Source organism: Parus major, chromosome 4 (assembly GCF_001522545.3).
Source record: "Parus major isolate Abel chromosome 4, Parus_major1.1, whole genome shotgun sequence".
NCBI lineage: Eukaryota > Metazoa > Chordata > Aves > Passeriformes > Paridae > Parus > Parus major.
The window spans coordinates 5289169-5310491 of NC_031771.1; the positions used below are offsets into that span (position 1 = coordinate 5289169).

At 38.3% G+C, this 21323-nt stretch overlaps 2 protein-coding genes across 6 annotated transcripts in view; both read right to left on the reverse strand.

Moving 5' to 3' along the window:
• Positions 1-204: 204 nt before the first annotated feature.
• BBS7 (Bardet-Biedl syndrome 7) lies at positions 205-17026 on the reverse strand. 3 transcript variants are annotated; one of them, XM_015624274.3, is made up of 19 exons: positions 16940-17026; positions 16236-16301; positions 14953-15015; positions 14030-14205; positions 13275-13461; positions 12510-12582; positions 11474-11590; positions 10475-10605; positions 9814-9898; positions 8313-8415; positions 7548-7740; positions 6495-6569; positions 5344-5409; positions 4247-4386; positions 3112-3276; positions 2926-3035; positions 2713-2816; positions 1182-1305; positions 205-868 (listed from the first exon to the last, which is right to left on the reverse strand). In XM_015624274.3, exons 2-19 carry the CDS (start codon positions 16275-16277, stop codon positions 735-737), a joined length of 2088 nt encoding a protein of 695 aa, XP_015479760.1. In that variant the 5' UTR covers positions 16278-16301; positions 16940-17026; the 3' UTR covers positions 205-734. The 3 variants fall into 3 exon arrangements, with proteins under 3 accessions (XP_015479760.1, XP_015479759.1, XP_015479758.1); XM_015624273.3 differs by lacking the exon at positions 16940-17026 and adding an exon at positions 16457-16567 and having other exon boundaries at positions 1182-1346; XM_015624272.3 differs by lacking the exon at positions 16940-17026 and adding an exon at positions 16457-16566.
• A 14-nt stretch (positions 17027-17040) lies between these two features.
• TRPC3 (transient receptor potential cation channel subfamily C member 3) overlaps positions 17041-21323 on the reverse strand; it is a 33398-nt gene continuing 29115 nt past the window's right edge. For 2 of the 3 annotated variants that reach the window (XM_015624270.2, XM_015624268.3), the window contains exons 9-12: positions 21020-21229; positions 20410-20493; positions 19838-19913; positions 17041-17602 (exon numbers count right to left, since the gene is read on the reverse strand). In XM_015624270.2, coding sequence (XP_015479756.1) covers positions 17460-17602; positions 19838-19913; positions 20410-20493; positions 21020-21229 — 513 coding nt within the window. In that variant the 3' untranslated portion in view covers positions 17041-17459. Of the gene's footprint in view, positions 17603-18025; positions 18062-19837; positions 19914-20409; positions 20494-21019; positions 21230-21323 lie in introns of all 3 variants that reach the window. The other variant, XM_033513590.1, reaches the window with a different exon arrangement.

Consider the following 21323-nt stretch of genomic DNA (forward strand, 5'->3'; position numbering starts at 1 on the left):
GTTACAGTGATAATGGCAACTTGATGGTTGGACTTGATCTTCAAAGTCCCTTCCCCCATTGATGCTTCTACATCACTTCCAATGGAGTTGATATTTTTTACTTGCAAACAGATTTCTGTCTCCACTGGCTGCTTCATCTCTTTCAATTTTAAATAAAACCAAGTGAGAAAGGAGGTAGAGTTTTGAAATGAAGCACAGAGAGGCTGGAGAAGCACTGAGGAAGTTTAATGCCATCCACTCCTAAACAAATGTGGCTTTAAATGGAGCTATCATCAGTCTAAAATTCAGAGTTCCCCCCTCTCTGCACACACCAGCCACATCAAGTCTGGTGAGATTCTCACACTACATTCTCAACACAACAGGAAAAACTAAGGTACAGCTTAAACACACAGATTTCTTCCAAATCTGTCCAAGTCTCTGGAAACAAGTTTCTTCATCCATTCTTGCAGCTGGGGGACAGGCAGCTCCATGTCATCTTAAAGAGTAGTGAAAACGTTTTTGCCAAAAGGATTTTTGGTATTTACATCTGATCTTTCTTGAGCTATTAACACTGTACATAAAACCTCTGCATACAGTTAACATACACAAAAATTTGTATGAAGTTTACTACTATATCCAATACGAAAATAAATAAGAATAAAATGTAAGAGCCGACAGTACAACAAAAAAGTGTTTTTGACTTGATACTGAAATGCCTTGGTTAAAAGCAGAAAAATTACTCTGCTTTTTCCTTGTCAGGCAGCATCAAAAAAAGCGATCAATCCATCTTGATCACAGCCATCCAAAATTTCCAGAAGGAGAGGAACTTTGGTTTTCACATTGGTGCCTTTAAATTTATATTTATCTATGAAGAGATCTGTGATCATACCTGTAAAGGTAAAATTCCCAGAATTACTGTTTGTTTTCAGTAGGAGGTATCTCCACTTTTAACTCCTGATTATGTATCAAGTATTGCAGTTGTTAGAAGACTTCTTTAACTTCATTGTTTTAAACAATGGTTTACTTGTAAACAAATCCAAGCCACTTAACTTTTATACATTCCTAAATGCCATCCTGAATTTGAACACCATCTTTAACCATGTCCATAAAGACAAGAATCATCTAAATATAAGCTGCTGTCTATTTCAGCCACGACTCTGGACATTAAGCCCCATTTAAACAAAGCTGAACTGTCAACAAACCATAAAGTCTCTCGAGATGTGCAGGTTGTCTCTTGTATTCCTCAAGCAGCTGATCTGCCTCTTCCAAAATGCTGCGGTATTTTGGGAGCAGGAAGTCCACGTTGCCTTCATGAACTTGTAATTCCTCAAAGACAGTTTAAAATGGTGAGAGCTAACAGCAGGTAACTATCACAACAGCAGGTAAGACGAAATTAAGCTTAGATATGTCAGAAGGAAGTACTTCAAAGGGAAGACAATCCCCTGATATAATAGGAAATGTTATTTTCAGAGAGCCTCATTTTCTTCTAATGAAATGCCAGATGTCACTTTATAGACTGGATTCTCAAAATCCTGTGTATTACAGCTTCCAGCTCTGAGCCAGAACAGGAATAGACCATACAGACTCAAACCTTGACCATACCTTCATTTTTAGAATAAGTGAATTCCTAAAAAAAGTGTAGCACACAGTGAAGTCTGAAGATAAAAGTAAACTGAAAGTATCACTCAATTTGTGACAGCAAAAAGTTTTGAAGGCTTCTTCTAAAAAGCCTCAGTCTATCAGCAGACCAGTTTGGGATGGTTGGTAGTACAGATCTTTTCATCCTCCAGAGAAAAGAACTTCTGTTCTAGACAAGAAGTAATTATGTTGTGCACTGTGAGTTTGCTTTCGTCAATTATTAGATTATTTTACTGCCTGTCAATAAGTTATCATCAAAAAAATGAGTGACCAAAAAATTTATTGAAGATTTGCTGTCTAAAACAAGCAGGAGGTACAACACCATTATTATTGCACAAACAATATGCGTTAAGAATAAATTCTCTACTGTTTTTTACATCCCTGGTTTGCCAAATCAAGCCCAAGTAAAACCCTTTTAGTGATAATAAAGATTTTCACTGTTCTCATTGGTAGCCAGCTTTTCTAAAGAGCTCTGACAAGTTTGATTCCCCCAGAAGGACAAGAGAGAACTGGTTGAACACTTTCACCTCCCCTCCCTTTAAATAAAAAATACCAAGTTGATGATGGTGAGCTTTTGACAGGAAAATCCTGTTGTTGGAAAAAGAACTGAGACAAGCTGCCTATCTGGTACCTCCCAAAGGCTATTGAGGAGGGTATTAGGCAAAAGATTCAAAAGCAGACGATTCAGAAATTATGAGACACTGGGATGAAGTTCCAAAGCAAAGGACCTGGCCTGGATGATCTAAAGAAGTGTAAATGTTAGTGAAAAGAGGGGCAGAAGGAGCTGGAAAATAACAGCAGGCTAGGAGAGAACAGCAGATGATGAAGCTGGCTGCCCTTCTACCATCCAATTTAAGCATCTTCAGTAATCCTACGTGCTATTCATTAGTTATATAGCAAAAAATAGAATTTTCCTTCAAGAAATTTGTCTCCTAGACACTTAAAATACATGCTTCAATTTGATTTAATTTTATTTAAGGTAACAGAAAGGGAATATATCCCCACATAACACACACCTGACTTGAGCCATGGTTTGGTATCTGACAGCATAACACCCCCCAATTAAAAATCAAACCCCAAGAGTTCAATACTTACTCTTAAAGCATCTATTAAGTGAACCTTCTTGGCCAGCAGCTGCTGATACTCTAATTTAGGGTGGATAAGCTTTAATGTGTGCCTCACAGATTCTTCATTTACATCTAGCAGGGAGTTAAAAAAAAAAACCCAGCAAGTAAATGAGTACTACATATTCCACTTCTGGGAATAACAAATGAACTGAAGGACAACAAAATGGAGAAGAATTTTTACCATACGATATGTTGAGATTAATCTTCCTTTTGGTGGCCTCTTTGGAAAGCACATCTTTGAGGATGGATATTGTAGAGATGTTGTCAGATTTAAAATATCCCTCACCTTTTCTATAAAAGAAGAAAAATTTTAAATAAATAAACTTGAACACACGTGCGTGCACTAGGCTTAGTAATTGTATTTTACCTGTAGGTACTTTCAAGCTGTGTTCCCAGGAAAGTGTTCTGAAAATAAAAGGTGATGCACTCTCCAGCAGGAGTCTTTTCAGGCACCTCAGGCAAGCAAAACACAACCCAGGAGTGAATTTCAGCAAAACTGAACTGGCCTTTGAGCATCAGTGTATTCATGGGCCTGGGACATTGTGAAATTAAAAGAGAAAAAGCACAGTTAATAGTTAAGAAGGAGGAACACTGTCCATGTAAAAAAAGTTTAGTTCCACCTGGTGGTTTCCTTTTAATCAACACCCTGTAAAAAATAAGGTCTCTCCCTAAGTACAGATACATATTGCAGAATACAGCTGGTTTTTTGTACTTGAAAATGCAAAGCTCCATGCACATTGAAGTTTCACCTCCCACAAGGCATGTCAGATCTAGAAAAAAAAACCAACAAATTGGAAGGTTTTGATGTTCCATTGCAACTTGTTAAACCTGAAATTCAGGACAAAGGTAAATAACTGACAAGAGCAAATATGACTAAGACAGAGCCTCAAGAGCCTCCCATGCTGTAAACCCCAGATGTAGCATTTTTATCAAGAACAAGGCATAGTGGAGCTCATTTGCACACTGAAGCCTTTGGTATCCTCCCTTCAGTCTTTCAGTTTTGGTTTGAAGAAGCAAATCCTTGGAGGCAACACGAGATGTTAGCTGAAGACAGGCAAAAATCCATCAGAAACTGTGTAAAATACTAAACTTCCTATAATAGAGTAATAAAGGTAAAAAAAAAGTCTTGGCTCAGTTTTGGGGCCAAGTTAGCTGTGAGAAAAAAATTAGAGGAAAAGGGTGGAGCAGAGAATGAGGCTGAAACTGAAAAGACACAGTTACCTACGGAGGAAAGTTTCCTTTCTACCACACCCTCAGCTCACTAACACATGGGGCTGAATTACAACCCAGGGCAGTACAACAAAAAGTAGTTCCAAAACAAGAATGGCAAGAACCCATTTAATCTATAATTTCTTTTAAGAAATCCATGAAATGGAACTACAGGCTCAAAAGTGTAGGTTAGGGGTTAGAAATTGCATACTTAAGTTTACAGAGCAAATGTTTCAGCTGGCTTGTGTCATTTTTCCCAAGTGAAAAAGGCATTGATTTTATTTTGCACATACCTGTCCTGGTCAATAGAATGAGTTCTCTGGTGAAGTGAAAGTGGCTTAATTTGATATTGATGAACTTGACAGGTTTTTGGTTGAATTCTGGGAGTTACATATGCCTGAAGTGTCCCGTACTGTCCTTCAATCGAGCGAACCTGGAGAGGGGAAAGAAGGACCCACAGAAAAGAAGAAAAGGGAAAAGATTCTTTTACCACTGCTTGGAAATTTAGTAAATATTCAAAGTCTATATTTGAATAAATAAATCTATATTCAAAGAAATCTATATATATTCAAAGAAATCTGTATTCAAAGAGAGCCTCTAGTATTTCAAAGAATATTTAGAGTACTATATTTACTTGTAGTGCCACTATAAATAAAGCAGAATTTTAAAACTAAATGGAGCATAGTCCAGTGAAGTGCTGCTGTATTAGATGAATTAAATATTAATAAAATAACACTCAAACTTGTTTTCTGATCAATTAAATTAAAAAGGCTCAAAATTTAGAGTTTTATGTGAATATGTATCAGATTAGGAGGCTGCAGTAAAAAAGAGAAAAGCTCATGCCTGTGTTCATGCTCAACACTTTCCTAACCAGGATTTCCTTCATTTTTTCTTGTGGTGGTTGCCATAAAATTTGGTGGATCCTCAAAAATAAACTCCAAAACGCCCACATGCCTTTAAGTAGAATAAGCATGGGATGTCAGGATTTTCTTCCTCTCCAAAACATAAATTGAGTCTATATTCTCTTGCTAGTTCCCAATGTAACTTCCTTCAAACACCTCAGAGGATAAACAGTGCCAGAGCTTTCTTTCCCACACCTCCCTCAGCTTTGAGTTCCACGTGGTGCCTTCAGAATTCTGTATTTTCCCAAGCTGTGGTGTCCCCACTGCTTTCATCTTTGGGACACTCAAAAAGACCCCAGGCTCTCCTGTGACATACTTTTAGAAGCCCTTAGAAATCCTAAAGACAAATAAAAAGGAACACAAGCCCTGAATTAGAAGGTCTCAGGAAACAAGCAGCAGTAGAAACTAGACTGATCCACGTGGAGAATTCTCCATTCCAAAGCAGGACTAACCATTAATTTTATGGAACATATTTTTGAGGATTTTACCTTAAGTTCAAGTCTTGTAGTGTTTGCTTGGCATCTGTAAGTTGCAAGAAGAAAGTTGCTATTTGGCTGAAAAAAGGGAAAAAAAAAAAGAAAAAACCTCAACAGGAAAATAATACAAAACAGGCACATGGATTCACAAAATTTCTATTGATCTGTTTTAACTGTGGATATGTTACAGTGAAGTTTTTGCAATGCATGTACAGCTATTGAAAAGAGTTAAATACGAAAAAGCAACCCTTGGTTCTCCTGAATGTTCCAATTAGCTTTAATTATCATAGAGTTAAAAAAAAAAATTAAAAAATATCTCTATAAGGAGAATACAACCAAAGCCTCTTACACTCTTTAATATCTCTACAAAGATTACATAGATATCTAGTTTTCATCTGAAAAATGCATGTCAGCCTGCCCCATTCATCTGAAAAATTAGTTCAACATTCCAAAACAAAAGCAGGATCAGTAAGAAAATACACCCCAAAAAGCTCTAAGTTAATCATCATAAATGGCACAAAACCTAAAATAAAAAGCTGATTTCTGGGTGCTCCAGGGCAGAACAATGATGTGCAAATTCAGTTCTTAAAACTAAAATAAAGTACTGTTAAGAAGGGAAAAGATTTTACAGAAGATTTTCATAAATCCTAAGGTAGTTTTTGGATTTTTCTCCCTGGCCCTCAGTGTCAGTAGTAATTCTGTAACTATTTAAGTCTGTAGTTATTATATGCAAAAAAAAAAAAAGGAACACGAACATTTTAATCCCCACACAGCAGAAGTGTCACATTCTCAAGATATTTTTTAGAAATTAACTTAGTAAGAAACGTAACACTCTTCATCTAAATTACTTGGATGTAAATGTACAGGAGTCCATGAAACCCAGAGAAGAGAGCAGTACTGAATGTGTCTCTCACAATCCTCCTCAGGAACAACAAAAAAAGAAAGATATTTTTGCACATATTTATGTTTGCCTTATGCAGGACCTCCTAATTAACTCCTAATTCTGCGGTATCTCTAATGAAGCTGTGCTCTCCACATTGAGGAGTCTAACTGAATGTATTTTAAATCAGGGATATATAAATCCAAGTTCTATTTTTATTACACAATATTAAGAGTTTCCATTGTGCCATCTCTACAGCCATCACCTCCTCTGTTTCACTCACCTCAGAGTCACAGCTGCTAAAACTAACAACAGCAGAATTTTTATCCACGTCCAGCAAGTCTAGTGGGACGTCACTCTGCAGAACAGAGGAGGAAGGAAAAATAAAGAGCTTATATCCCTGAGTAGCTCCAAGTGCATTTATCCTCTGTCATCAATCTTTGCAATAAGGGAGAGGCAAGGAGATTGCTTCATCTCAGAGGCAGAAGTCAAACAGACATGCAGCTTACTACTTAATCCTGGAGTAACACCATGATCTTTCTGTTATTCCCTTACAGAGTCCCAAACTCCTGAGGCATTAGCTTACCACAACTTTAGTGTAAAATCTGCAACTGTCTTTCAGACATGAAAGGTAGATCAAACAATTTCATTATTTCTCATTTATGCTATGGAAACATCTGATATTATACAGTGGCAAATTAGCTGTAGCTTAGCATTGCTCTGTGATCCTTTTAAGTGATCTGTGATCTGATTAAGTGAAAAATAAAATCTTGCAGTACTTCTTTCCCATTTGTTATAGAAAAGTCATCTCCTAAATTCCTCCTTGTCACATTTTTCTCTTCATTCATTTCCCAAAAGAAGGTAATTTAGTACTGCTACTTTTCTGACTACCAAAGATGGCCTTAATTTCAGCTGATACAGTAAGAGGAATAATTAATTAAGGTTGCTGTGATGGCCAGGAGTATTTCTCCCCAGCTGCACACAAATCAGATGCTGTTCCACACTGAAAGTGAACAGGTGGCCCATAACATTCTGAAATTAATTTTCCACTACAGAAGGCACTTAACTGGCGAGTGAGGATGTTCAACTCATTTAACTGGTGTTTAAATAAGGACATGCAAAAGCAAACACTTAAATTATAAAGAAATCTTCTGTTACAGCAGGCACTTTGGTCTATTTTGGTAAGGTAACATTGCTCTTCTCAGCACAAATTTATTGTACTTGTTCCCTAACAAACATGTCCTTAAGAGGCTGTAACCTGGCTTTTTGAATTAGGATGGTTCTGAGTGGTTTTTTTATGCATCAAGAAAGCCAACAAGAACAAAGCCCCACTGACCTGCACCAGGACATTATCTATGGCTGTCTGCACCTCCAAGATGAGGCTGTAGCTGGCATCATCCTTGTTCAGTGTGAATTTGTCATTCACACTGAAGGCAGGTACTGAGGAAACTGCAGTGCTGGATTGAGAGGACTGCTGGTATTTCTCCCGCTCCTGATGTACTTTTATCTGCAATTGTTCCAATTCGTTCCTAGAAAAGGGAAACCACTCATAATGTCTTTAAAAAGGGCAACTATAGAGCTACCCTAAAAATTAAGCATTTTAAACTTGCAAGGCAATCCTGTTTATCTCCTGTCCTCAATTTTCCAGCCAGAAGTGACTGATGACTCCCCTTCGACATACTTAGCCAAGATAAAATATAAACTCTGTCACATGGACACATGGATTTTACATGTTCCCTGACAAAAGAGGTTTTTGAGACACAGGAAAGGACAATCTTTTTCCTTCAAGAGTACAATGCATTTTGAATAATATGGTAGTGACTTCTTTCCTGCCATCATTTAGAAGCTATAGAGCAGCAAGGAAGAAAGTAATCTTATCTTGCTGATACTGAGGCAGAAAGCATTAACACATCATCATGTGAAGGCAAGATAGAAAACGACCGTGAAATGAGGCTGCTATTCATTTCTACTTTGAAAAGGTTTGATTCTACTTCTAGATATATTAATAGTAAAGAAAATCCAGTGAGATAGGAAGGAGAGATGACATTTCAGCTTTTAACATTTCCATTCTTCCATTTAAATTTCTTTCTAGCGCAATTACCTTAAGGATGAAATCTTGCTCTGCATTTCTTGACTTAATTTTAGTTCTTCACCTGATCCACCTTCTCTATGGACAGGTTCTGTAGTCAGTCCTGTCAGCCAGCCTAAACCAATATATGAAGTTTATATTCCTTATAAGCTAAAAAGAAAATTCTACACTCAGCTATTCTATGTGTGATGTTTGTTCCACACAGGGTAGAGAGAATTGAGCCCAATTTAATCCTTTTCTGAGAATTAATCCTAAACACATAATTTTTTATGTGTTTCATTCTTAAATTTGAAATCATTACTCTTTTTTTCTCATTAAATACTTTGAGCAAAAAATTCCTCTTTCACAGTTTTTAACTGAGCATTTGGATTTTTTCTCACCTCTCTTTTTCTGACAAAACTCTGAATTACTGGCAGTACTGAAAACAAAATGAAAGCTGTGCAATGTGTTTATAGCAAACTGGATGCTGCTAAGTGGGCTTACAGGTTGGATACTGCTGCTTGAAAAAAGTTGTACTTTTGCTTACTAAATTACTATTTATAAAAGCAAATACTAATTGATTATATTCTGATACCTCAGGCATGATATGCAGGAAATGAATAGGTGTTCATAGCTCTGGTTCCCTGCCAAAATCAGTCTAGTGCACATCCTACCAGAATTCACCTTTGAAAGCCCACAGGGGAACGTGGGCTTTCACTTTTTCCCTTTCTTCTATGATCTATGGATCTTTATAACATTCCCACTAAAAGAAGCCACAAAGGACTTAGGCTGCAACAGTATTGTGGCCATACCAAACAGTTCATATGAGGTCAGGTGTAAGGGCCTTTTGATCACTCAAAAGTGTTTAGAAGAGGTACTCGGAACACCATTATTTCTCAGGAACTGACTGAGGATTGTATCTTGCCAAAATGACATGATTTTCATTACAAGAAGTTTCAATAGGTTAAATTTTAGCACTGAAGGTAACTAGAGAGAGAGAGAACTAGCAATATTTTAGCTCCCAGCAGCTGATATATGCAGCATGTTTATCATGGCCTCTGTCACACACAAGCCAATAGCTCAAGTCTTACAGAGGAGCTGCTGAGATGCCTCACATGGGGGAGCTAAAATCAGAATCAACCCTATTTAAAGCACTGTGAAGCTGAAAAGGAATGAAATTGTGTAAAAGACAGAAAAATAAAAGAAAAACATGTTTGCATATCAACATTTTTCATACATATTAAAAAATCATAACTAATTCCTTAAGACATACTAATTAATTCCTCACAATAAGGCAGCAGTTTACACCAAAATATAGCCAGTCACTGTGTTACACATGATGAATAGCTTAAAATATAAAATCCCCACAGTTTAAGTGTAGGAAACCTTGTTTTTTAGTGTAAATATTAAATCAGAAGAGATCTTTTCAACACGAAATTTTAAGAGACGTGACTTGCACCAACAACATAACCTACTTCGTTTCATCACCTCACCACACACATGGCATTTATTGTGTCAATGATATGAGGCTTACCTGAGTATGTTGCTGCTAAAATTTCATCATAGCCATCTTTTCCCACACAGCCACCCTGGATTGATGCAATGCTCTCTGATAAAGCCTTCAAATAAACACATTCAAGAAGAGGGAAAATATCACTGCGCCCATTTTAGGAGTTTTTAGAAGATTCTACTCCACACAGCAAACACATTGCAGAGCTGAAAGCAAAACACTGTCAGACAGTGTTTTTCCAGCAGAAATTAGCAATCTGACTGAAATGATCCCTCTGGATCCAATTACCATTTAAAATAATTGATAACCAAAGTAATTATGCTCAGTGAAGCCCTGGCAGCTTCCATTTATTAGCCTGTAAATCACAGACTGTACACAAAACTCTAATTTTTTTCACTCAGAGAGCAACTCTGTATTAGGTTTCACCCAACAATCAAGTAAGCCAAAACTTTAACATACACTCTCTACATTATTTTGATTTTTGCTCAAATCACAACTACTTCACTTTCTGGTTCTTGCATGTTACCATGCTGATTTCAAGTTCATATTGTCAATGTTACAAACCTCTTAAATTAAAAACAAACCAGATCTTTTAGCAGTAATGATCATGTAAGTTTTGAAACACAGATTTTTATTTTTAATTAATGTCTTTTTTTCCAGCAGTGTATGAAGAATGAGGACTTACATAATCGTGTCGAAGCACAGGATCATCAGCACTCTCAAAGTTATAAATCTCTATCATTCCATCATCTCGTCCAACAAGTAATTCCTTAACTCCATCTCCCAGAATGTCAAAACTATCAATACACAGAATACCTAATGAAGAAGAAAAAAGAGCTATTTGTTTTATCTTTATTAGTTTATGATACAATAATATAAAGGCCAGTTTATGTAAATATATGTAAAGACTCAGTTACACAGGAAGAGACTCCTGGCCAGCTTTTAAGGTGTTAATAATGAGATTTCTGGATGAGTCCTCAGGGCTGAAGTCCTCTGTGCTCCCCTGTGCTTCAGGTTCAAGGAGCTTTTGTGGCTCCATATTTCATAGAAAGATTAAGGATATACTAAGAAGCATTTTAAGAATATAATGTGGTGATAACTCTCATAATCAAATAAAAATGTATTTATACATTCCATTCCTGACCTTCTCCTTCACAAAGCAGTATGAGCTAACAGATGTTCTGGAAGCAGCACACCAAGGTTAAAACTGGGAAAGTTTAGATTCCTTATTATAGAGACATTTTCCACCTTCAGACAAAACCCTTTGTTATGATTCTTCAGATACCTTAAAACTACTGAACATCTGGTAAGTTTTGCAGGTATACTTGCCAAATATACCCACACTTAGAAATAGAAAAATTTATAAACATCTCAATCAATCATATTTTAATCAACACTGTTTTACAAATGCAACTTTAAAAATAGTGTAAAAGCAAAAGCTTGCTAAAATTCTGAAAATTCTGAAATAATACGAGCACAAAACCCAAAGCAAGACAAACTGATTAAAATTATTTTCCAGAAAATCAGAAGAATTAAAGAGACCTTAGTCATATTAATATCATATACTGACATAATCACAATATGCCTCCAAAGTTATCTGTGAATAAGATTTCCTGATTACCTTACTCTTAACAAAGCCTCAGGTATGCTGGAAAGCTAAAGAGTGAGAAATTGAGACACATACCTCCTCTCTTCTTTTCATTTCCAATTTCCCACCTTGGTATTGCCTTGGTACCAGTAATCTGGGTGAGACCCAATTTCCCATCAGAAGTCCCATAAACAACTTCTTCCCCAGAATCACCTAAACACAGAAACTGAATTTAAAACTGATACAATCACACACACCAACTTCAAAATGTTGTGTAGTTACACTCTGCAGCCCATGGGAAAATACACACAGAACTAGTGATGTGCAACAGAACTGTCAGGCTTCAAACCTGAAAACAAATCCATGAAAACTGCACCCATCTCAATCATTTCCTTGTGGCTATCACTGTTCTGTGTTTGGCTGCACCCTGCACTGGAGCTCTGCCTAAAAACCAGTCAGAATCTATGACTACATATTTCAGCAAAGTTAGGCTGAAGTATGAAGGCTATTCTATGGACTTTACAGAATTAAAACTGAGAAATCCTTTCAGAACAAACACCCAGCAGTGAATGTTGTGCCAAAATTTCAACAATTAAGAGCTACTTTTCCAAACCAGCTCTGGATGTTTGTCCCGCAATCTAACTGAAACTAAATTAAGCACCAGATTAACATCCTAAAGCGATTTCTATGAGGTTAGAGCAGATTAGCAAGAAGGATGACCAAACTATTTTAAGTTTGAACCTTCCAGTCTTAGTTTATGTTAGCTCTACTCAATATTCTCGTCCGTCCATGTATTCCAGTTATAGAAATCCATGTGTAAGACAAACACAAACACAAAACCTGCACATGGCCCCCAAAAGTCAAGTTTGTTTTTACACAGTGAGACCCTTCAGATCTCACTAGTGTTCTAAGAGGCCTTCAGTTAAATATAACTATAATTCAGGTCTAAAACAGTCATATCTCTGTGTGTTTTTATAGGTAGAAAAATTACCTCACATAGTCACTTTTCTGCTGCGCTTTTAACATCAGCTTAAATATCAAGACAAAATAATTAACAAAGACAAGCTACAAAATCTTTAAAAATATAGTAAAATAGTATTAATAATTATGTGTACATTCAAAATCTTGTTACCCCCATTTCCATTGCTCAGAGCAAGAACCGTAGGTGGTCCAGGAAGTTCTACTTCATACAGCAAATCAGATCCCTGAAGACAAAGAGAACAATCTTAAATGAATTTATTAAAAAAACCAAAACAAAATCACAACCCAAACAACAAAAAAGAACAACCCCTAAACACTGCATACCAAAAGCTGCTTACCAAATCAAAGCCCCACAATGATAAAATTGTTATGGATCACACTAAAAGGTAAGATTTACTTATTCAAACTCCTATGGGAGAACCATTTCTAAGCCAAAACCAGGGTGAAGTCTGTAGAAATAAAATACAGGACTCTTGAAATGTGTTGTTATCATTAAAAATGATCCAGGAACTCATCTGGCAATTTAATATGTTAAACTGCTTAGTATCACTCAAGACTTGTCACAACAGTAATTTATGAGAGCAAGAATTCCCAAAGTGATAAAGACTTCAGGAAATTAAATGTGTATGTGAGCACTTTTAGTTAGAAGGGACCAATTTGCCATCTACTTCCACCTATGAATTCCAAAGCCTGTTTACAGTGGTTTTATTAATCCTCATTTTTTGCAAGTTTACGATAATGATTTTCCTTTAAAAATAAAACAACAGAAAGGGAATGCACCAGCAGCAACACTGCCAAGTAAGGCAAAATACACTGATCCTTATGATGTTCAAACCATGCTGATATATATTCCCTTCATAATTAGTGCCATTCCATAGCATCCACACATAAAACATAAAGAAGGAAGCATTTTAACCTGTAACACCCTGAGGACTCTGTCCTGACACGCCAGCACTGGTGTGATGCAGTTCACTTTGTCTACAGGAAGGCAGAGAACATCATTGATTTTATCTCCTGATAGGAAGTAGTGCTGGTCCTTGCAGTCACAGTAATGGTTATAGATGTAGCTTGCACAGAGAAAGAGATCTGCTCCTGAAATGTACCTGAGGAAAACAAAACACTTCCTGTAGCATCTTGTTGCAGCAAGAGTAATGCTTTTACGCCTTACTGTGCTTGCTGCTACAAGGTATTATGGGGCCCTGCAAGCTGTTCCAGCTTTTAGAGTTCCTTATAAATATTAAACCCCTGTGGCTTCTATAGCTCTCACATTTCTACTTTGTGTTCAGGTAAATCCCTTAGAATATCTTTATGGAAATTTCATTACTATATTTTTTATGTTGATTTGTCTATGGCAGAATCTTACAACACGATGCAAAAAAAGATTTTGCACCAGGAGCTATGTGGACAGGACACACTGTGGCAATAACCCCAGCTCTGCTCATGTAGATTTTGCACTGCTCTGAGTGTGAGCACCTCCAGACCATTCCCAATTCCCCCTACACTTCCAATACTTCTCCATGATATTCCAAATTTCTGCTACAGGTCTCAACACAAGCTGAAGCTCGACTGGCACTTAATATCACCTACACAATATGCTTAAAATTATTGCATAAAATCATAAACTAGCAATCTGCTACAGCTTTCAAAAAAAATGCAAAATATCATACATACATAGCTTTGATGCTTTCAGTAAGGTTAGTTTCAAAGGAAAGAAACTGCTTCCCTCTTTTTGTGAAACCTCTGACTTCAGATCCTACAGCCACAAAAATTTTCTCTTGTGGTGTATTAAGAGCTCCTCCCAGCTCCAGTCTGGAGATCTTTTGTCCTGGCAGTGTCTTGAATACTGGCTGTCAACAGAAAAGCAATTTTCATCATCACAACATCATAATTATGGTAATTTTTTAACATAGAGGATAAGAAATTTCTTTACAATTTCTGGCAAGCCTAAGATGCAATGGGTTGTACACAGACAAAAATGATCTGTATATTTATCTTCAGAATCACAGAGCAACCAAGCATTTTATCAGTAAATAAATTCAAAAAACTTTAAAACATCATAAATTGAGAGTTCATCACTTTAGTGTTATTTATTCATTCATGGGAAAAGCTCAGACTTGTTCCCTCTCACATGCTACATTCTTATTCCAGAAGTCTACACTGATTTATCTCTATTGCTGTAGAATATTTATGAGATAACCATGAACTTCCTGGAGAAGAAAACCCATGAAAGCAAATAAATTTTTATTGAGATGGGCAGAAAAAGCAATCAATTTGTCCAAATCCCTAAGGTGATGTAAGGAATCTCTGCAGGTTTTTGTCCCATTACAATAACTGTGTACATGCCCAGGCTTAAGCCCAACTTAAGTGAAGTGCAAAATGTGTAGAAATTACTTTTTTGATGACCCACATTTTTTACTGTGAAGGATCCTGTACTTGATCAGGCATGAGATCAGCATGCCCTCACCAGTCTACAGTTCTACCCAGACACCTTGTCCAGGCATCTTATTTGCCATGTCAATAAAAAATGGACTTTCAAAGTTCACTGGGATGAACATTTTAAAATACAAAATTTTAAATGGAACATTTTCACTTACCACAGCTTCTCCCTTTTTTATGCCAAAACATGTAACGACCCCATCCTGATCTCCAACAACCACCTTCAAAAGTATAATACATTGTTATTTTTTTATTACAACTATGTTTTTAAATAATGCTCTTCCTATATTCATAGAATCACAGAATGGTTTGGGTTGGAAGGGAAAGATTACTCAACTCCAACCCCTTGCAGGGCAGGGACACCTTCCACTATCCCAGGTTGCTCAAGTTCCATCCAACCTGACCTTGAATTCTTTGCAGAGATGGAGCAGCCACAGCTTCTCTGGGTGTGCCAGTGCCTCACCATCTTCATAGGGAAGAATTTTTCCCTAATATTTAATCTAAACCTACTCTCTTGTCAGTTTGAAGCCATTCCCCCTTGACCTGTCACTACATGCTATTGTAAATATTCCCTCTGCTATGAAATTTGTATCTTCTTATATTTAAGGACTCAAAATTCTAGAGTACTTAACTACATATAGGAGTATACTTTCAAGATCTATATAAAATGCTGTAGGTGGGACACTGAACAGCAGTTCAAGTACAGGCATTTACAATCCTTCTCCTGCTTCTACTTGTAAGCATCGGCAACCATGAGGTGAAGATGTATTTGGGTAGAGTTGTGTTTTCACACTAAGACTTTATTACTGAATGAAAAAATCCCAAGTTGTTCTTTTTATTGAGCTTCCCTAACCAGGTCTCCTTAATTTGAACTTACATTAAAAAAATCTTGAAAAGAAGTATTGCATAGAACCAAGGTTGGAAAAGATCTTTCAGATCATCAAGTAGAACCATCAAGTTGTTATTTTTACTGTTACCCCTAACCCATGGCACCCACTGCCAGATCCAGACACCTCTTAAACACCTCCCAGGATAGTGACTCCACCAGCTCCCTGGGCAGCCTATTCCAATGCCTGACCATCCTAACAGTAAAATATTTTTTAAATATCTAATCTGAATCTCCCTTGTCTCAACTCCAGGCCATTTCCTCGTCTTAAGTGTTAGTAAAACCAAAATAGAGAAACGTGGAAGAACTCCCTCCTGGTTTCAGCAATACCATAAACTACAAAAATTCTTTCCCGGTTCTGAAGTTTTCCAATCACAAAGTCTTTTTTTTTTTTTTTTTCCTATTTTTTTTCCAAAAGGAGGTTTTCCCAACGCCCAAAATGGGGTTGCACAGTCTTTCCCTATGACGTCCTATACCTAAGGAAACTCTGGAGATGATTAACGATAGGATGAGGCATAGGACAGGAGAGGCAGCGAAGCACCAGGCGGTCGGTACCTTCTGCGTGGCCTTCTTCCCGGAGGCGGGCAGCAGCCTCATCGTCTTCTGCGCCGTGACTCCCACCTGTGGATGGAAGAGACGCTCCTGAGCGGGGCCCGGAGAGCCGGGACGCGCCTCGGGCCGCTCGCAGGCCGCGCCGCACGGCCGCCCCTCGGCCCCGGGCGGGCCGTGGCGCCTCGCCCCGGTGCTGGGGCGCTGCCGGGGGCTGCCGGGCCCACCTGCAGGTAATCCACGCGTGCCAGGCTCGGCTCCATCGCTCCCGCGGGACGCGCGTCCCTCCCGCGGGCACGGCGCGCCCGCCGCCCGTCACCGCGGCAACCTCCGCGCGGCGCCCGCCTCCCATTGGCTGGGCGGGCCGCCGGGGGGGCGGGGCATCGGCCAAAAGGGCGCTCCGATTGGCTGGCGTGCAGCGGAGGGTGGGGAGATGAGCGGGGCAAGGGAGGAGCGCCCCGGGGCGGCTCCATTGGGAACCGCCCTGGGGGAGATCCCGGGCTCGCTGCCGAACCGTAGGGGGGATATGGTTTATTTAACAACGAAGCCAAAAATTCCAGCCCTGCACGGAGTCTTGAGGTTAAAAAAATAAATTAAAACAAATTCTTACTCTTCCCAGAGTAAATACACTGAATTCAGAAAGGGTCGGTGCTGGCACGAGCATACACAGACATGTTAAACAGCGCTGCTGCCACTACATTCCCACTTACCCGGTTCTCAGCAATTCCTTGTGGTCATAACCATGAGTTCTGGGCTTACACGCGTTACTAGCACCGCTAATAAAGAACAAAGATTTCAAGTAATCCTCCACTCATCTCTAGTTGGTTTATTGTAGTATGAAAAATCCTATTTTGTACCTGGACACTGCAAGGAACAGAGTATTACACTGTAACTGTTAATTTTTTGTCCTGCAAATTTAGTGCAAAGAATTCTCCACATGTAGTCATAAACCTGTTAAAATATCAGCAATCGATACCATTATACCTTTTTAATGCATAAATGCAAAAAAAAAATGTTATGATAGTTCTTGCTTTTAGACAATTAAAATGAAGAGAGCAATCTTTTTGTGGTGAGTTAATAAAAGTTCCTAAGACTAAATTCCAGAGAAGCTGTACATAAAGTTATTTAGTGCTAAAAATCTACAATACATTTTTTTCAAGTATAAGATACTGAAATATTATTGCCAATAAATAGTTGTGCTGTAGTCGAAGCCACGGTTCCTTTGTTGAATCATTCACATCTCAGCATATTAGGATTTAGTTTCTCACTGAGTTTATGTATTAAAATTGCCAACTCCTCTGTTGCTTGGGACTTATCCTCCAACAGTTCATAGCGAAGACTGGAGATGTCCTGTTTGATTTCCTTTAGTTCACCTGAATTAATAATGGAAAGAAACACTCGTTAGCGAAGTTCAAAATTCAGGCCATACTCTTCTGTTAAGTCACATCAGTGCCTATTCAAGATCATCATCCCAAAATGTTCATGAGAGCAGGTACAGGATGGCTCAGGAGGATTTACCTCTTCCTCATTCTCTGTGATGTGTCTCCATCCCTAAACATCACCGAATGAATTTTAACAGCCCACTGGGGGCTCACTTTGTGCTCCACGTGTATACAGAACATCAGAAATTCCCAAAGGGCTGTACAAAGGTTAATGAATTAATCACACCAACACTGCTGAACAGCTGGTAAATATTAGTATCCCCATTTTAGAGAGAAAAGGAAAAGTTTTTTTTTCTGAAGGGATGTGCCAAAATCACAAAGGAAAAGTGTGGCAGAGCTGGCGGTAAAACTCACGGCTTCTGAGTCTCTCTCCTCTTCCTTACCCACATCCTTGGAATTAGAAAAAGTCAACCAATTTAACACAATGTTATAATTTGACACAAATATAAAAAACACATTTAAACAAAGACACCTGTCAAGGCCAGGCTCGTAATAAGTAGCAGCACGTTTTCCCTTGTAGGATATTCTGTTCAAGAGCAAAAGCATTTAAAAATGTTCAAATACTGTTCTTCCAGCAAGTGTGAGGGATGTGAATTCTTACACAGTATCTGCCTCTGGAAATGATTTGTCATGTACAAAACAAAAGAGCATGAAGAGACACTTAAATTCTCTAGTGATGCAGAACAGGGAAAATATCTAGACTTTTGTTAAAGTAGTTGTAGTACATAGAAATGTTTTCTGTTCAGGGTATAGCAGACTTCAAGAATTGTGTCTTCAGAGGCTGGGCTGTAATTTGGGTGCCAGTGAGATGATCAGGACACAGAGCACTTTGCTGTGCAGCTGAAGAGTGAAACTCAAGGGTTACTTGCCCTGCTCAAAGTGGACCTTCCTCTACAAAACCTGGTGCCAAAGCCAGAACCACGATGATGTCAGTAAACCCTGATTCTTCTGCATGACTTGCTAATTTAAATACATCTCTGCCAACACAAAAGTGGCATCAGGAAAGGGCTGGCACTGCTGGTGACAGAACGGTCTTTTCATCAGTCACTAGGCAGATGATTTCCTACATCACAGAGCAGGAACAGGAGGAAAGCAGTGGGAATTCAGGAGAGCAGCATGCTGAGAGGTTTCACTTTTAGGAGCCTTTCTGCTTTTGTCACTGACAATCACAGCTCTGTACAGCCACACAGGATGGGGAAGTGTCAGGATAACAGTCAGTGCACAATGCTGCCTTTTCAAGGCACTGAGGGGGATTTAATTTAATCTTTTTTGCTCCCCCTGCTTCTTGCTGCAGAGTTACAGGTAAGCAGAGAGCAAGTAAGGAGCAAAACAGAAGCTTTGCTGCCTTAGCTGAGAGCTGAGCAACCCATTCAGGCCCCTCACACCACAAACACAGCTGCCTGATGCTGCCATGCCAATAAAACATCTTCTGACCCCAGACTATCCATCACTGCATCACTCTATTGCTTGGTAACATTCTAACTAGTTTTTGTTTGGGGATCTGCCCAGAGCACAGGCGTTTCCTTGTTGGACTGCAGGCCCGTGTTTCATTCCTGGAAGGTTGGAGGAAGGAGGACTCATCCTAGTGGTGAGTTAGGGTGTGCACCTAGAGCAAGCACCTCTCACATCTGCCAGGGAGCTCAGATCCTCTGTTTCTCGAAAGGTCTCCCACCAAAATAGAGGTTACATTTGTCATTTTTATCACCACACAGCTGACTGTGGAGCTTTGTTTAATAATGGGCAGCTTCACAGGTGATTATTCCTCACAGCTTTATGAAGGAAGACAAGTAGTTCATGGTGTAAAGTGGTGAATAGTGTGTAATTATGTGTTCAGCTGAATGAGACAGGAAAATCCTGCAGCTTTGATTAAGACTCTGGAAGTGTGAATAGTTAGTGGCTCCTTCACAGGTTTCCTCTGTGCATTATGTCTGTGCTTTCATTTTCTATCTGTAAAATGGGGCCCATAATATTTCTCAGTTTTACTTCTTTAGTCCTACTTTTCCACTTTTTATGACATGGGCATACTTCCATTGCTATCTGAGCCTCGGCCCATGTGAAATAGAAATAATCCCTCTTTTCACTCAAAAACCCCATGCATCACTGTAATACTGATTCCTAATACAACATGAAAAAAATTGCCTCTGAATATTTCAGTCTCTTTCTTACCTTCATTGACTTCATCATTCTCTTTGTCCACTTGTGCTTTCAGAACATAACGTTTTATCAGTCTCTTCATTATTTGCTGCCATATTAAAACAGTTATATTATCAGGTGAGATTATATAATTAAACATTGTTCATTTTTCTTTCTTAGCTCTCTCTGTCACATCTGCCTAAGAGGAAGAATGAACAGCCCCAGATGAAGCACTTGCCTCAAAGGGGCTTTTCTGGGGGCATGCTGAGAAAGGAAGGGAACAGCCATCCTAGTCAGCTTTCACATCCCTTACCCAAAAACCCATTTCAGATATTCCTTCCCCAGTTTCAGATGTTTGCTCCTCACACTTTCCAAACTGGGACATCAAACACCAATTTTAAGTAATGCATGAGCTAGTTTTGAAATACTTCAAATAATGGGCTTGGACAATAAGTGTCTTTTTTTTTCAAGAAGCATTCTAGAGTTTGATTTCCACAGGAGGTTTTCTTTATCTGGTGAAGGCAAAATGTACTTGAAACACAAAATTCTGCTGGAACCTTCTCACAATTCTATTACTCAGGACAGTGATCACTGTGTTTACTCACCTGATAGCGTGTTGGCTGATTGAGAATGCTGTTAAAACTGTGGGATTCAAAAACTCTGGAGTTTGACTGAGTGAAAAGGTTTAACTAGGAAGAAATAAGACAAAATTAAAGTAAATTATGGAATTCACAGTTAGGATTCAGCTACATTTTTTTTTCTTTAGACATGTTGAAGATCTTTCCATCTTTTACTGTATCAGAATATTATTTTTAAAAAAAGTAAGATTGCCTTGAACTTCATGTTGGTTTTGTTGTTTGGTTGTTTTTGTTGGTTGTTTTTTTTTTTAATGCTGATAATTTTAGCCATCCTGTTCTGAGGAAACAGGCTTCAAGTATCTTTAATCAATATTCAGGTAACTCCTTGTGGAATTATTTGCACCTTTGAACACTCATCAATTTTTGTTTTAATTGTGTTTCCCTAGATTTGGTTGTTCCAAGAAAAATTAAATCTATTTCTTGTTTTATGCAGTATGTTTAGGCAGTCTGACATAGAGATTTATTGATAGAGGTGATTAATTACTCTACTACCAGCAGAAGCATGGATTAAAGGCTAAAACTAAGAATGGAATGTACACAGAATTCTTCACTGCAATGAAAAGATCTCAGAACCTACCCTTGATTTGGAGTTGCCCATTCCCATTTCAATGTCCTTCTGTAGCCGTCTCCTCCTGCACTTAGAGAAGTTAATGATCCTCATGATGAAATAGAAAAAAGATTTGGGGCTTGGTACCAGACTGAAGGGTGGAGGTAATGTTTTTCCATCATCAAAATATGACAGCCAAAGTTTAGAACGAGCAAACTTCCACTCTACATCACTGTCATCCTGTGTTAGGAAATAAAATAGATGATGCACTCTGTTTTTATGAAATGCAAAGCTTCTTTCAAATGAAATTGCTTTAAAATATCTTTCTGGTTTT